Source organism: Hyperolius riggenbachi, chromosome 4 (assembly GCF_040937935.1).
Source record: "Hyperolius riggenbachi isolate aHypRig1 chromosome 4, aHypRig1.pri, whole genome shotgun sequence".
NCBI classification, from domain to species: domain Eukaryota; kingdom Metazoa; phylum Chordata; class Amphibia; order Anura; family Hyperoliidae; genus Hyperolius; species Hyperolius riggenbachi.
Genome location: NC_090649.1, coordinates 449,764,710 through 449,780,428, shown reverse-complemented (window position 1 = coordinate 449,780,428; position 15,719 = coordinate 449,764,710). Strand labels below are relative to the sequence as shown.

Below are 15,719 nucleotides of genomic sequence, written 5' to 3'. Positions count from 1 at the left end.
AATTATGCAGCAAGTTGTGCAAGTTGTAAAACACACAATGTAAAACGCACATATTTATGTTTTTACATGTGGCCCAAAGACTTTCATTAGCGGCAAAAACATTCCATCGTTTTCCACTATGATAGCGTTTCTAGTGTTCAGCAGGTGGCGAAGCTATCCGGCTCCATCCACAATCTAAATATCGTTTTTGGGTTGAGGGACTCTTTAAGATCTCTATATGTGTCACCATGTCCTAAGAGTATAGATTGTGCTGACAGCAGCATCCCTACTGCAAAACCGCTCACATTTTATACTGTCATGCCAAAATTTAACATCCCCACAGATGCGGCTCGTCCTGATAATAAACACCATTTATAGCAGAGAATCAGCCAAGAATCTTTTTTCCTTTGATCAGACCTGCAAACAGATAGATCATAAGCCTCATTGCACGCCGGTTTAAGGGCCAAGGGTTGCCCCTGTATTCTACCATTACTGCTTTCCTTGTACAGGACACAAGCAAAACAAAAAAATGCACCCTGTGTGTTTTTAAAGAGAAGAGCCTGTCTACTTCCACTTCATCTGTAAGTAATCACAAGTGTAATTTGAGCTCTCAGTTGTGTCAACACAGAAATGTGGCAGTCTCAGCAGCCACAGCTAATATATAAACACAGGAGGTTAACCCTTTCTATGCTTCCATGAAGCCAGGAAGTAGAGACACTGCAGATTTTCTGCAGCTCTAACAAAGACATGTTTTTCTCTAAAGGTGATTATGCTGTTGCTTATCTTTTAGAGCAGAGTGAAAGTTCTGAGTTCAGGTCCGTTTTAAGGATTCAGAAGTAAAACTACAGTTCGGCAACATACAGGGCTGGCGCTACTATAGGGGCAACCTGGGCAACTGCCCCTGGGCCCCAAGCGAGCTGCCAAACCCCCCCCTTCCCCCCAATGCCTTCCCTAAAATTAACTGTTGCTCCCCAGGGTCCCTGCAAAGTTTTCGACAGAGTGGCATCTCACCTGTCCCAGCAGGAGTACTCCCCTGTCATACTAACAACAATTAACACATACCTCCCAACTTTTTGAGATAAGAAAGAGGGACACTTAAGCCACGCCCCTGTCACACCCCTAATCACGCCCCCAGCACAACCCTAACCACACATACCGTAAAGATTAAAATATGTTGTTTTATACAGTAATTCAAACCACACTGGCCTTTCTATCCTGGTTATTTAACTTCATACGTACATTTGAAAATAAGAAATATAAAGAAATATATCAAAGTAAAGAAAGGGGAAAAAAAGTTTAGAGTCAATTAAACACGTTTCAGTTAAAAAAATCATCCTTATATTTACATACATGTCTGTCCACATCACTCGTGAAAGAGGGACAAATGAGGGAGAAAGTGGGATAGAAGGATTGGGTTCCCAAAGAGGTACTGCATCTGGGTGCGGATTACGTGCAAGTTGTTTTTATCATTACTATAGTTGCTTGATGTCTGAGTGTAGATTTGCTTGTATGTGAATTGAAAACTCCTCTCAGCACCTAAATCTCAGTTTTGCTCTTTATTTTGCATAAAAACTAGGGTTCTAGGCAGGAATTGAGCTAGTCTTTAAATCAGCTGAAAAACTGTTATCAATCAACGAAACTAAAACTGAACAAGATCATATATGCGCGGTTTTGTGCATATGCATTGATTAAAGAACAAGCAACACCCATGCTAACCTAGAAATGCTTCTACTTGCATAACAGATGTATCGTGCTATCCACGTAATGATTCCTGTGAATTTTATAAAGGAAAAGCAGAAAATCCTATTTTAGGCAGTGGCCATCTTGCCAAGCTAATGCCGACATCATATCCTCCCTGACTCTTGTTTTCCCTTCTCCCTTCTCTTGCTCATTGTGTATTCAATAGCTGCCCTCCTCCCAAAATCTTCAGACACTCCCACTGAGGTGTATACTAACAACTGCACTGTCTATTTCTTATTTACACATCCAATCACTGAGTCACCTCAGCCTTGCTTGTAAACACAAGTAATCAGAGGGTGTTTCTGATAAGCTGCTAGGCAGGGAAATAAATGGAAGAGGAGGAATATATTATAGATAAAAAGAACTCCCAGCATTCAACTCTTTGGCAACGTTTGGCACTAGGGCCAGTGCTCCTAAAGTATGTGATAACTACAAACCATAACAGTAAAACAAGTTTTGCAAGTTTTGAATGCAGGATTAGCAACTTTATCGCTTAATACACTCAGACCAGTTGCTGTTGCAATTAGATTTTTATGGTGACAATACCGAGTAAACCTGAAGACTCAAAAAAAAAAAAAAAAAATAACGTTTCACTTTTGCCAGCCCCCTGCAGGAGTCCTGCCCGCAGTGTTACCAAACGATGCTCCACTTCTCTGCAGCGGCTTACTTCCGCTTTCTTCAGTCGCCGTCTGCTGCATCTGCGCAGCCCTGGCCACGCACGTCCTCGCTCCCGTCGCCGAGAGGCTACTGCGCAGGCACAGTAGAGATTTTCTCATACTGTGCCTGCGCAGGATGCTCCAGGCCACATGAGCGCATACAAGGACGCGCACAGCCAGAGTCGCGCAGGTGCAGTGGACGTTGACTCGCCAGTCGGCGAGAATAAAAGTGAGCCCCGCCGGGGGAGTGGAGGATCGTTTGGTACCGCCGCGGGCAGGACTGCTGCAGGGGGCTGGCAGAAGCCCCAGGTAAGTGAAACTCTTTTTATTTAGTCCTCAGGTCCGCAATAAATTTCAAAGTTAGCAAAACAATACATTAGCGACACTCTGGAAAATTAAAAAGTTGTCCCCACAGTCCCGCACCTACCTGGAAGCGCGTGCGCTCGGCGGCGTAGACCTGGTAATGCAGCATGGCCTGCAGCACTTTCTTGTGGCCGTCGGGGACCAGGCAGACGGCCCCCAGTATCTCCAGCACGGCGATCTTGGTCTTGATGTTCTCGGTCCGTAAACTCTGGGAAATGATGTTGATGCATTCTGGGTGGGCCAGGACGTGCGCCCGCCCCAGCGAATTGTTCATCAGGGCCTTTATACATCCTATAACGGATGTGTGTATGCGGCTCTCCGACGTGTCGTATCCCATGCTCTTCAGGAAATTCAGCAGACATGTCAAACCGTCCAGCTCGATAAATCGGGTCACAAACCTGCAGAGGGACAAGGGGAGGAGTCAGAGGCCAATTTAAAGGGGGTCTTTATTAAATGCAACCAAATGATTAAAATGGCTTATATTTTACAATGTTGCATTATAAATTATTTGGTCAGTATTTGCCCATTGTAAAATCTTTCCTCACCCTGAATTATATTCTTAAAGTGGACCTGAACTCTCGCACAGTACAGAAGGACAACAGAGAGAACTGCACCCTGTACGTATTTGGAGAGTTTAGCCTGTCTAATTCCTCCTCATCTGACTAATCACAAGTGTAATTTGATATCTCAGCTGTGAAAGCTGGCTGCCTCGGCAGAGCAGCTAATTTGTAAACACAGGATGGTAACCCTATGTCTGCTTCCATGAAATCAGGAAGTAGACACACAGAAGATGTATTGCAGGATTTGTATCAGCAAGTTCTGAGTTCAGGTTCACTTTAACCACTTTGCATTCCTGGGTTTTCTCCCCTAACCATTCCTGACAATTTTGGCATTTCAGCTGTGTCGCTATGATAGAGCAAGAACTTAAAGGGGTTCTCCGGTTCATAAAAAGAAGCTAAAACTGACACTTACCTGGGGCTTCTATCGGCCCCCTGCAGCTGTAAAGTCCCACGCCGCTCTCCTCCGTAATGTCCCCGCCGCCGGCACCAGGCTAATTATTTGTCTAATTAGACGAATAGAACTGCGGCCGCGCAGCTCTATTCTTCTAGTTAGACGAATAATTAGCCCGGTGCCCGCGGCGGGGAATGGCGCATCGGAGGACGGTGCAGGACATTACAGCTGCAGGGGCCGATAGAAGCCCCAGGTAAGTGTCAGTTTTAGCTTCTTTTTATGTACCCCTTTAAAGAGACTCAGAGCCGAATCATACTGCCATTTTTTTTACTTCCCCAGGACTTCCTCCAACCCCATAAGCATGGATGTGTCCCCCGCCGCCCTCCTGCGATCTCCCATTCAGCCACAATCTTCTCCGGTTAGCGGCTCAGTGACGTCAGCGGGGGGCCGCATGCACGGACCTTCTATGCAAGCGCAGAAGACCCCGGCTGACGTCACTCAGTCAGACTGAGCCTGACTGAGCCGCTTACTGGGGGTTGACTTGGGCTGCACGGAGGACTGTGGGAGGACGGCGAGGGACACTTCCATGCTTATGGGGCTGGAGGAAGCTCCGGGTAAGCAAAGAAACGGCAGGAAGACTCATCTCTAAGTCTCTTTAAGCCATCAAAGTGAAAAACATATAGTTTTATTTTTTTCAGGAAAATCTACTAGGCTTTCTTTGGGTAATATTTGTTTCCAAGAATTATTTAATTTTATGGGCATTGTATAGGGAAAAATAGGCGTAAATGCAGAAAATACAATGTTTTTTCATAATTTACCCTCTGTAGCCTTCACGTGACACATGATACAATTACAAAACCCCTCAAAATATATTATTTGTATTTTCCCCTTTAAAATAATACCCTATATGCCCTATTTCATCACTAGTTGTGAATGTGGCGTACCATTACCGCCAGCCTGTGTGTCTGTAGCCATTGGATGTCTCTGTACAGTGTTGGGAACTGTCGCCCTAGTGATCACATCCGATTGCTACAGGTGGCAGCCATGACAGAGCTCCACTAATGGCGACACCTTTAGTGCTGACAGGTGCATCATTGCCGAATGTATGATGTGTGTTCCGAAGTGAGCATAAACAACACCTGGGCCCTTTCTCAATTACCTTTTCTCCTAAGTTTTCTAGGAGATTAATTTTCCTCTTCTATTTAAGTATTTAAGATAACTTTTTTTTATCACTTAGCAATTGAAAAAGTATGCATGAAAAAATTGCAATGTAAAAATGCTTATTGAACACCCCCCCCCCCCCCCCCCCAAAAAAAAAAGAATCATATGCGAAAAATCACAGAACCGAAGAATCCTAAATGTGAAAAATGCTGCCGGAAAGCACAGGGATAAAGTCAGTAATAACGGCATATATTTTCCATACATCAGTTTGAATATGGAGACTGATGAGGTGCAGCTCCAGGACTCCAGTGCTGCAATGAATTATGAGAAACGCAGCTTGGAATGTGCGGATCGGAGACTGCGCCATAATAACCTGACATAATGTTTACATTACGGCGACTTTTACTCATTCACCTCAATCAGCTGGTCTATCTTACGGGAAACCTGACCGCCTACAGGAATGGTGGCTATCATTTGCATACGTGAACAGAACGAAGCCACAACGCAGTCGGGAACGCATTGCGAAATGGATGACTTTCCTAAGTGGTGTTTATGTAAATTTAGAGTGGAGAAAACTTTCCCCTTCTGTTCTTGTCAGCAGCTGTGGGATTTTTATTGTCTGTCTAGACACAAATCACATTATCTGTCCAGGGGGGCTTCGTTAAGGCGTCATAATCCCTGACGGATCAGAGGAGAGGCATCCATCTCTGGTTTATCGCTTTCATCGCAAGTCGCGGTATTCCGCAGGTAAACGTCCCTCCGTGATCCCATTCTGGGGGCCTGCGCAAAGTTCTTGTCCATCCAGATCGTGGCAGACCAAAGAAGTTGAGATAACCGTCTCTGCACAGGGGAGGGGGCCTTCAAAACCATTCACCATCAACACACATTCCTTTAACATCTTTACACAGGTGCTGCACCTGTGTAAAGATGTCAAAACAATGTGTGTTGATGATGAATGGTGTTGAAGGCCCCCTCCCTCGTGCCTGAGGTACTTTAAAAGCAATACATATCTTACACTCTCCGGAGACTGCACACATAGCTCCCAACTGTCCCTCTTTTGGAAGCCCTGTCCCTCTTTCCTACTCATTTGTCCCTCTTTCACGACTTTGTCCCTCTTTCTATGAAATATATATATTTCTCTGCTAAAAAATGTGTTTGATTGACTCTAAACTTTATTCCCATCCTTTAAATTGATATATTACTAATTTTAAAATGTAAATATGAAGGAAAATGAAGCAGGATAGAAAGGACCAGTGTGGTTTGAATTATAAAACAACATATTTTTCTGATGAAATCTTTATGGCATGCGTGAATAGGGGTGTGATGGATGTGTGATTGGGGGTGTGGCAGGGGGCGTGGCTGAAGTGTCCCTCTTTCTCATATCAAAAAGTTGGGAGGTATGTGTACAGGAGAGCTGTGCCATCATTTAGAAAGAGGAAGAAGCATGAGCAGTCATGACTGACAAATAATATTAAGAAAATTAAGGTAGTTTGAATCATTTTTGGTGGAAACCCCTGGTTCAGCCTTCATCTTTTTAACGTCTAGTATATGACAGTAAATTTTCATCCATTAACAACTCACGAAATTTTGTGCAATGTAGGTCTGGGATTTTTCCAGTACATATATTGAAGTGTATCCGAGATGAAAAACTAACTATAACAAGTAACTTGTCTATATATCTTATCTAAAGTTTAGATAGTTTACACAGCAAATCTAGCTGCAAACAGCTTCAACAGAATATGATTATTTATTCCTATGGTACAGTGAGAGCAGCCATGTTCTGCTTGTGATCATTACACAGGCAATCTGCTCTGCATCTCCAGCCCTCAGCCTGTGAAAACTTCACTCCCCTCTCCTCCCCTCTGCAATCTTTAGCTAGTAACACCTCCTTTTTCTACCCAGAATGAGCTCCCATAAGCCCTTGCTACATGGGTCTCAGAGTGCCTAGGCACTGGAGGAGCTGTGGGCAAGGCTTGTTTAGTTTATAGGGAATAAGGGTATTAACACAAAAAAGGATTTCGCTTGAGGATTGCCCTATAAACTATATACAATATATGATAAAGCATTTAACCCTACCCTCACATAGAAGGATTAACATGAAATTAGTCCCTAGGCAAGATAGCAAATTTGGCTACCCCTGCTGGCCACCTAGCTTCTTTGTTAAGGTAAAGTATAAAATGAGGATAAGAAAAAATCTACAGGCCCCTGAACACCAACCAGGCCCTAGGCACCTACCTAAGTTACCTTGTGGATGAATCGTCTCTGTTCCCTCCCACTCCCACTAGTGTATTAATGAAATCCATGTGTACCTTTCAGTACACTGCCTTGCCAAAAATAGGAAAAAATGTTGGTACTATTCCGTTAGCCGGGCGCAACCACTAGGTGGCGTTAATTTCTATTCCTCCTCCAGGCCGCCATGGATACTAGGGAAAGATGTAACTCTGCTGCCAGCGATTGCTGGAGTTTTATCGCCACCTAGTGGTTGCGCCCGGCTAACGGAAAAGAACCAAACATTTTCACTACTCTTTTGATAAAGACACTGGGGAAGGAGTTCAATTTGTATTTTTTAACACCAAACTGGGGCAAGGAGTTTGTACTGAAGCTGCAGTGCAGGCCAAAAAGAATTAATCTCTCACCAACTGAGGGAAGCAGTGGGCTGGGTCATAGAAAGAGACTAGCTGGTGCCCCCTACCAGCTCCTCTTAGAACACCCTATACGAGTGATGAAGAAAAGAGAGAAGAATGTAGACAGCAACTTTTACAGTAAAATATTCTCAGCCATCAACTCTAAAAAAAAAAAAAAAAGGAGCTACAGGATGCAGCCAGCCAGGTACTCTCAATATAGTGCATTGCTAACTGATGCCAACCTATTCCCTTATTATATAAAAACAGAGGGATAACTAGGCGCACAATATCACCGCCATGGTGGAGTTAAATGAAGTCAGGTAGAACTTTCAACAAAGAGCAGCGGCGGAGCACGGTAATTAAAACCAGCCACAAATCACTTCTTTAATTTCCCAGTTGGATGAGCAGGACTGCAGGAACAATGAGGAATTAACTTGTGTGAGTATTTTGGACACTGCGACTCGCGCAGTATGTTTAGGCTCTTATTCAGCAGAAAGACAACTAATTGGTTCTTGGGAGAAGCAGTTACCGGACACCGCCTCCCCCTCTCTCCACCATCCCGGAATGGGACCAGTACTGAACATGCAGGTTGTCCTCTTGAGCTGCTGTTCGTGGCCAGGATCTGCTCTGTGGAATCTGAACATCTGGAATCCCACGTTGCTTGAGGAGAAAACCAGAAGCCCGGAGACACCTTGCAGCAGTTGTTGCTGTAAACTTTTCTGTCTCCATGGCGACAAGGCAGGCGTGTGCTGAGGAAGACATAAAACGCCAGCCATCTCGGCCATGCCGAAGCCAAGAACAGCAAGTGTGTGTTCACAGAAACATGAGTGCCTCAAAATAGAAACACGTCCCTTCTAACGGGAGAAGGGCTTGTAGAGATTCATCTCAATGAATGTGGTGCTTTGGCTGAGAGATAAAAAAAAACCCCACCACTCTGGTGCTACTAAGGTTTTTATGGCCCCAAGCAGCGCATCATTTGTGGCGCTACCCCCACCCCCATTCAGGGGTCCCTTGTCCCGTAATAATAGGTAGTTAAGGTGCCCCCCTCCCCCAATAGCTAGTCCACCAGTATAGGTAGGTAGGCAAAGGTGCACTGCCCACCGTTATAGGTAGACTCCTGCAGTATTGGTGGCCACCCCTAGTATAGGTAACTAAGGTGTCCCTCCCGTATAGGTAGCCACCTCCAGTAAAGGTAGACAAGGTGTTCCCCAGTATAGGTACCCACTCTCAGTATAGGTAACTAAGGTGTCCCTTCCATATAGGTAGCCACCTCCAGTAAAGGTAGACAAGGTGTTCCCCAGTATAGGTACCCACTCTCAGTATAGGTAGCCAAGATGGTGCCCAGTATAGGTACCCACTCTCAGTATATGTAGCAAAGGTGTTTCCCAGTATAGGTAGCCACAGTATTTGCCCAGTATAGTTAGCCACCCCCAGTATAGGTAGCTAAGGTGTCCCACTAGTACAGGTAATTACCCTCAGTATATGTAGCAAAGGTCCCCTCCCCAGTATAGATAGCCAAGGTGTCCACCCAGTATAGCTATCCATTACCAATATAGGTAGACAAGTTGTCCCTGCCAATATAGATAGCCACCCCTGGTATAGGAAGCCAAGGTGTCCCCCTAGTATAGGTGGCCACTTTCAGTATAGATAGCAAAGGTGTCCCCCCAGTTTAGGTAGCTAAAATGTACCTCCAGTCCCCAGTACATATAGTCACTCCCAGTATAGGTAGCAAAGATGTGTCCCCAGGTAGGGCATAATATTGAGGGAAAGGAGAATCATGTGTCATGAAGAGAATAACTTTGAGGTGCAGGGTGTCAGAAGGGAGGGGGGGGGGATTAGGTATCTTGTAAGGCATAACTTTGGGGTATGGGGCCGTTATGTGTCAGGAATACGATATCATTTTGGTGGAGGGTTGGGTGTCAGGAGGGGAATGAGGTTGAGGTGGAAGGTCAGGTGTCAAGGAAGGGGATAAGACTGAGGTGGGGTGTTGAGTGTCATGAAGGGGATAAGTGTGGTGGGGGGGGGGGGGGGGTAGGTTTCTAGGAATGGGATAAGGTAAGAGGTTGGGGCTTAGGTATCAGGAATGGGATACGTTTGGTGTGTGTGTGTATGGGGGGGGGGGGGGGGGCTAGGTGTCAAGTAAGGGGATAAGATTAAGGTGGGGGGGGGGTGGATGTCAGGAATGGGATAAGGAAGAGGTGGGGGGGGGAGGTTAGGTGTCAGGAATGAGATTTAGTGGGAATAGGTCAGTATTAGGCGATCGTTGGAGAAATAGCACCAATAGCACCAAATCCTTGATAAAAAACCGTGTCACACACCCACAGTATCAGTATTGAAGATACCATTCCTAACTCCCTGTAACCCTTCCCAAACTGTTGCTGCCATACCCAATTGCATCCCCCTACAGGGTCCCTTTAAGCTCACAACAAGCAGCCCCAAAACCAAAATATAACCTCATGACCTCGAGTAGGAGTAAAGCCGCGGAGCTGATAGAGTCCAGATTCCCTCTTATAACACACCTGTATTTAGCTGATGATGTCACTCCCCTCCCTGTAGCGCTAGGCTTTATTTATATACATGGCAGGGCTGCTTCTAATATGTGGAGCCGCTAATGCCTCTCGTCTCCCCTGTATTATTACCATTAGCGTTTAGGGGCTGGCTGGAGTCCGGGTGGCTGGCCGGCGTCCCACTTGGCAGCTAACGAGTTGAGGCTCTGGAAATTAGCTGGGACACAGGCCTTTAACGAGAAACTTGGCTGCTTCCAGCTATTTAAAAAAAATAAGAAAAGAGTTCTTAACTAGTGCCAGGGGCTTAAAAGAAGAGTTAGCGGAGTGATGACCCGTCGAAGCAGCGCTGATACCTCTCGTGATTATTAACAGATGCGCACCATCGCTGTTCACCGACGGACACAGCTGCAAGAGCTTAGATTTTCGGCAGGCTGGACGGCCACAGGTTGGCGCGGTTCCCGCTCTCTAGGTAATGAAGTTGTCTGTTTGCAGCCGGACCCCTGGAGGAACCGACAAAGGCCGCCAGGTTCTGCGGCTATGTAGCGGGAGCCGGAGACTCTTCCAGTAACACTCTCGCGCTGCCAGCTGACGCGGGTACTTTTGGTGGCGACTCTCCAAGCCGGGGGAAGCAATCGGATTCCCTCTCCGCGCCATCTCATAAACACTTTATATTTGTGACTTTAAAGCTGATTAAGTTGCATTAGGCGGCGGCCAATGAAGATAAGACGATACGGCCCCCCCGGAGAGAGGAATTTCACTTTTTGTAAAAAGCGGGATTATGGACATAAATTCTTCTTATTCGTTTTTATTGAAATGTTGGAGCTGAAATAAACACACTTTCATGAGCAAACATATTTTTGGGGGGCTGTTCCCTCCCCTCCTTTCCTACGTTGGGGGTACATTAAAGTAGGTCTGCTGACAAGTACCAGTGGTACTTTGCTGTTGGCCAGGTGGTAAACTACGGGTTTGTTGACTGCCACTTAAAGAGACTCTGCAACAACAAAAAAGTTCCCCTGGGGGGTACTCACCTTGGTAGGGGGAAGCCTCAGGGTCCCAATGAGGCTTCCCCCTCTACTGTAGTTGCAATAAATCCAGCGCTGGCTCCCCCGAAGTCTCCGGCAATCCACGCTTGACAAGCCTGACAAGGCTTGCTATATTTACCTTGTCTGGTTCCAGCGGGGGCGCTGTTACGGCTCTCAGCAAGGAAATAGGTGAAAATAGCCGATCTCCGGTGGGTCCGCTCTACTACGCAGGCGCAGGAGACTTGCAACAGCGATCAGCTATTTCTGCCTATCTCCGAGTGGAGAGACGAAACTGCGGCTGAACTGGAGCCGGGAAGGTAAATATTTACATCTCAGCTGTTTGGAGGGCCAGAGCGAGACCACCGTGGGACACAGGAGGACGGGGGAAGCCTCCATAGGATCTGGAGGCTTCCCCCTACCGAGGTGAGTACCCCCAGGGGAACTTTTTGTCGTTACAGGTTTTCTTTAATTGCCCACCTGCTGCTTGTTCTGGTCCCATCCTGCCTCCCCAAAATGTGGCTTTCCCTCGCTCTCTCCTCACTGTGCTGTCCTGCAGCATACTTCAGACCTCAGATTAGCGGTGAAGAGACAGCCAGGGGAATACTTCAAATACAGGAAGTGACATCACTGCTCATTGCCTGTATTTGAAGTATACATGTCTTCACTGTGCACCGTTTGCCTGGATGTCTCTTCACTGTGGCCGGGTTACTGCTGATCTGAGGACTGAACTATTCCGCAGGGCAGCACAGCGAGGAGCGAGAGAGGGGGACCCGAACTTTATTGGCACTTTATAAATCAATATTAATAAGCCTATCAAAGACAGAAGCTGTTAATCAATTAACGTATTAATTAGCCAAATATGTTCACGTCACTGGCTATTATACAGATGTCTGTGTAAGTGAGCTGCCACACCCCCAACACTCTTCCCTCTCTGCAGTCCTTCTAGTCATTCTCCTTCCCCAAGTACCTTGCACTTTTTAACGCCCAAGGCCACTATCACCAGCCACCCCCTAACCAACAGCAACCCCCACCCACATACACACATTTATTGGTCCCAGTCAGTAATCAATGTATTTAAATGTGCCCATTAACAATGCAATTTTACTAAATGGTAAACCTTTCAATTCATTTGATTGTACAGTGTTGACGGTGCCAATCAATTATCAATCTGTTTTGTGGATCGATTCCATATGAAATGATCAAATTGGTTATAATTGTATTTCCTTTATGAGCCCAATTTGAGGCTTTAAAGAGAATCTGTATTGTTAAAATCGCACAAAAGTAAACATACCAGTGCATTAGGGGACATCTCCTATTACCCTCTGTCACAATTTTGTCGCTCCCCGCCACATTAAAAGTGGTTAAAAACAGTTTTAAAAAGTTTGTTTATAAACAAACAAAATGGCCACCAAAACAGGAAGTAGGTTGATGTACAGTATGTCCACACATAGAAAATACATCCATACACAAGCAGGCTGTATACAGCCTTCCTTTTGAATCTCAAGAGATCATTTGTGTGTTTCTTTCCCCCTGCATCTCTCATGCACTGAAGTTTCAGGCTGCTCGTTTCTTCCTGCAAACAGCTTTGCCCTTGTCTGAATTTCCTCAGTATGTGAAAGCCCAGCCAGCTCAGAGGACGATTTATCCAGCTTGTAAGAGAGAAGAGAGAAGCTGCCCTAATCTAAATAATACACAGGCAGTGTGCATAGAGGGGCATGGAAGGGGGAGTTCATAGCAGAACCACAACACTGCAGAACTTGGCAGCCTTCCAGACACAGGCCGACAAGTCTGACAGGGGAAAGATACATTGATTTATTACAGAGACTGTGATAGCAGAAAGTGCTGCAGTAAGCCAGAACACATTAGAATAGCTTTTGGAACTTGTAGGATGATAAAAAACAGGATGCAATTTTTGTTACGGAGTCTCTTTAAGATCGCTTCCTTATGATCACAACTATTGGATCAGAAGGTTGATCTTTCATTGCATCGGTAATGTGCAACGTAAGATCTTGGGGTGCCATTTTTTAAATTGCATTGCATACCCAATTTGCATACCTCCTTGCCTCTCTCCTCTCCTGTAGCTACAAACGAAGATTTTTTTCTTCTTCAGGCAGGTCACTCCCTCAGCACCTGCACCATGGGGTTTCTCTGACCTATCCGTGGCACTGAGTCATGTATAGTGTGATGTAACAAACTTTCTAGCCCCTCCATCCACAGTTCTCATAAGTTGGAACTGGGTGAAGAGTAGAATCAGACTTGAAGAGCTGCCCCTTTTGCTGTCTGTTCATCCCCCGAGTCCTAGACACTTGTCCAACTGCTGTGGTTTGGCAGCTTAATTGCATGACTGTGCCAGCCTGCTGCCCACTCCTTGCTTCCTGGTGCAGTAGGCCATGGCCTTTGCTGCCTTGCCTGAAAACCTGCTATGTCCCCACTGCTACTTTATGCTGACTCACACACTGATCTTGCTTTCTCTCTTCATCATTATACTGCTGAAAATGACCTCAGGTATTGACACAGGCAGATGACCGGCGGTAGTTTTTCAGCCTCTTCACCACTAGTTTACAGCTGCAGCATCACATGGCGTCCTGTGAACTGCGAAGTTCTCAGCTTCCTGGTGGCTTCCAACTGCTTGTGTGACTACGGGACCTCAGGACAACATGCGCGATATGCTGCTCAGTCAGTGATTGGTCTGGACAGGCTCAGATGCTGACAGTAAATTGTTTTATAAATATCTAAGGGGGAAGGGGGGGTTATTTGTAGTTAAACTTTGATGGGAAATCTTAACTTCCTCTTTGAAATAAGCAGAAGGAACACTTAAGATGGCTCTCTTGGGACAGATAAGCAAAATGATTTGTGCTGTGAACCAATTAGGCAAATTCTGAAAATTTTATTTAATTCCCCTCTTTTATGTTGTGTCTGGATCCTCCCACAGGGCCTCAATGTTGCAGCAGAAGATCTGTTCTGCAAGGGTGACTCCACAATCGGGCCATGATCTGGCATGCCTGCTCCCCGTTTTTCCTATTTCATTTGGGTTTGGTATCCTTTAAGGGGCCAGGGACTTAAAGCAGGATTGTCACCATAAAAATCTAATTTCAACAGCAACTGGTCTGAGTGTATTAAGTGATAAAGATGCTAATCCGGCATTCAAAACTTTCAAAACTTTTCCTGCTGTTATAGTTTGGAGTTATCCTATACCGTAGGAGCACTGGCCCTTCAATTGCCATTGCCAAACAGTTGCATGCTGGGGGGGGGGTCTTTTTATCTAAAATATATTCCCCCTCGTCCCTTTATTTCCCCCTTCTTCTAATGACATAAGACAGTGCACTTCCTAGTATAGACCTCAGTGGGAGTGTCTGAAGACTCTGGGAGGAGGACAGGTAACAAATACACAATTAGCAAGAGGAGAAAAAAAAGTGAGGGAGGAAATGATGTCAGGAATAGTTTCATTCAAAGGTAACCAAGATGGAAACTGTCTAGAATAGGATTCTCTGCTTTTCCTTTATAAAGTTCACAGGAATCATAACGTGGACAGTGCAATACACCTGTTATGTAAGTAGAACTAGTATTTATCTACTTATATATGTGTTTTTTATTCCTAGGTTAGCATGGGGGTCACTTGTTCTTTAAGTGCTTAAGAAGAAGTGCTTGGAGAAGACATCCTCAGGTGCGCAGGAGAACTTGATGTCATAGTTTTACTATGTGTCTGTAAATGTTTTTAGGCCCTATCCGATTTTCTTTTTCTCTTAAGTTTTCTCCCGGGAGATTATTTTTCATCTTCTGTTTAAAACAACCTTTCAGGACTCCACTATTGAAAAAGTACCAAAAAGTAGGTGAAAAAGTACTGTCACAATTGTTCTGAGTATTTTCTTGCTTGCTGGTGGCATTTTATTCTATGATGTGAAAATGATCGCCTAGGAGCAATTTAGGGGTAAAAGGGGTATTGGAGAAGCCCCTCTGTCTCTTACTTGCTGTGCCTGTGGAAACTCACTCGGGGAAGGGGAGAGGGGAAGAGTACACTCCCAGATACAAGTCTCTGGAATATGCAGTTTGAAGAATGTTTCATGACATTAAACTAAAATTATTTTTTCCCTTTTCTTTTTACTCATTCATTTTCTGCACTAGCTTTATGCTTCGGTGATGGAAATCAGAGACTGACAAATCCAGGGAAATATATCCCGGCCCTCTAAGACAAGTTTGTCCCTCCGTCGCCGATCTCGGGCGAGTTAATATTACATTTCCGCAGCAGTTAATAGAGCTGGAATGAGACCTCCGCCGCTATTGTTCAAATCAAATAATTAGTGTGGGAAGATTTCCTCGCCATTTATCTCGTTATTAAGGTTAATGACCCAGAAAGCGTCTCGGCCTGCGATAAACAGATGAGAATCAGCGGCTCTCACAAAGGGGGCCATTTATCGCTGTGATCGCAGGAGACAAGAGAGCGGCCGCGCAAGTCTTCCATGACTCGGAGGCTTGTCATTGTCTTCCCAGTGCGCTCCCATTCCTGCTCCATTACAGTTTATTGCAGGGAAGAGAGAGATCTGCCGGGTCAAATTAAAATGTCCCTACAAACCATTTATTGGGAAACCTATCCCCATACCTCCCAACTTTTTAAGATAAGAAAGAGGGACACTTAAGCCACGCCTCTGCCACACACCTAGCCACGCCCTCGGCACACCCACAGTCACGCATGCCATAAAGTTTTCATAAGAAAAATAT

General features: G+C 45.4%; 1 protein-coding gene across 6 annotated transcripts in view; it reads right to left on the bottom strand.

Moving 5' to 3' along the window:
* DAAM2 (dishevelled associated activator of morphogenesis 2) overlaps window positions 1-15,719 on the bottom strand; it is a 290,157-nt gene that overhangs the window by 125,069 nt on the left and 149,369 nt on the right. For all 6 annotated transcript variants that reach the window (XM_068232717.1, XM_068232719.1, XM_068232718.1 and 3 more), the window contains one exon: window positions 2,803-3,136. In XM_068232717.1, the coding sequence (XP_068088818.1) occupies window positions 2,803-3,136 (334 nt within the window). The remainder of the gene's footprint in view (window positions 1-2,802; window positions 3,137-15,719) is intronic.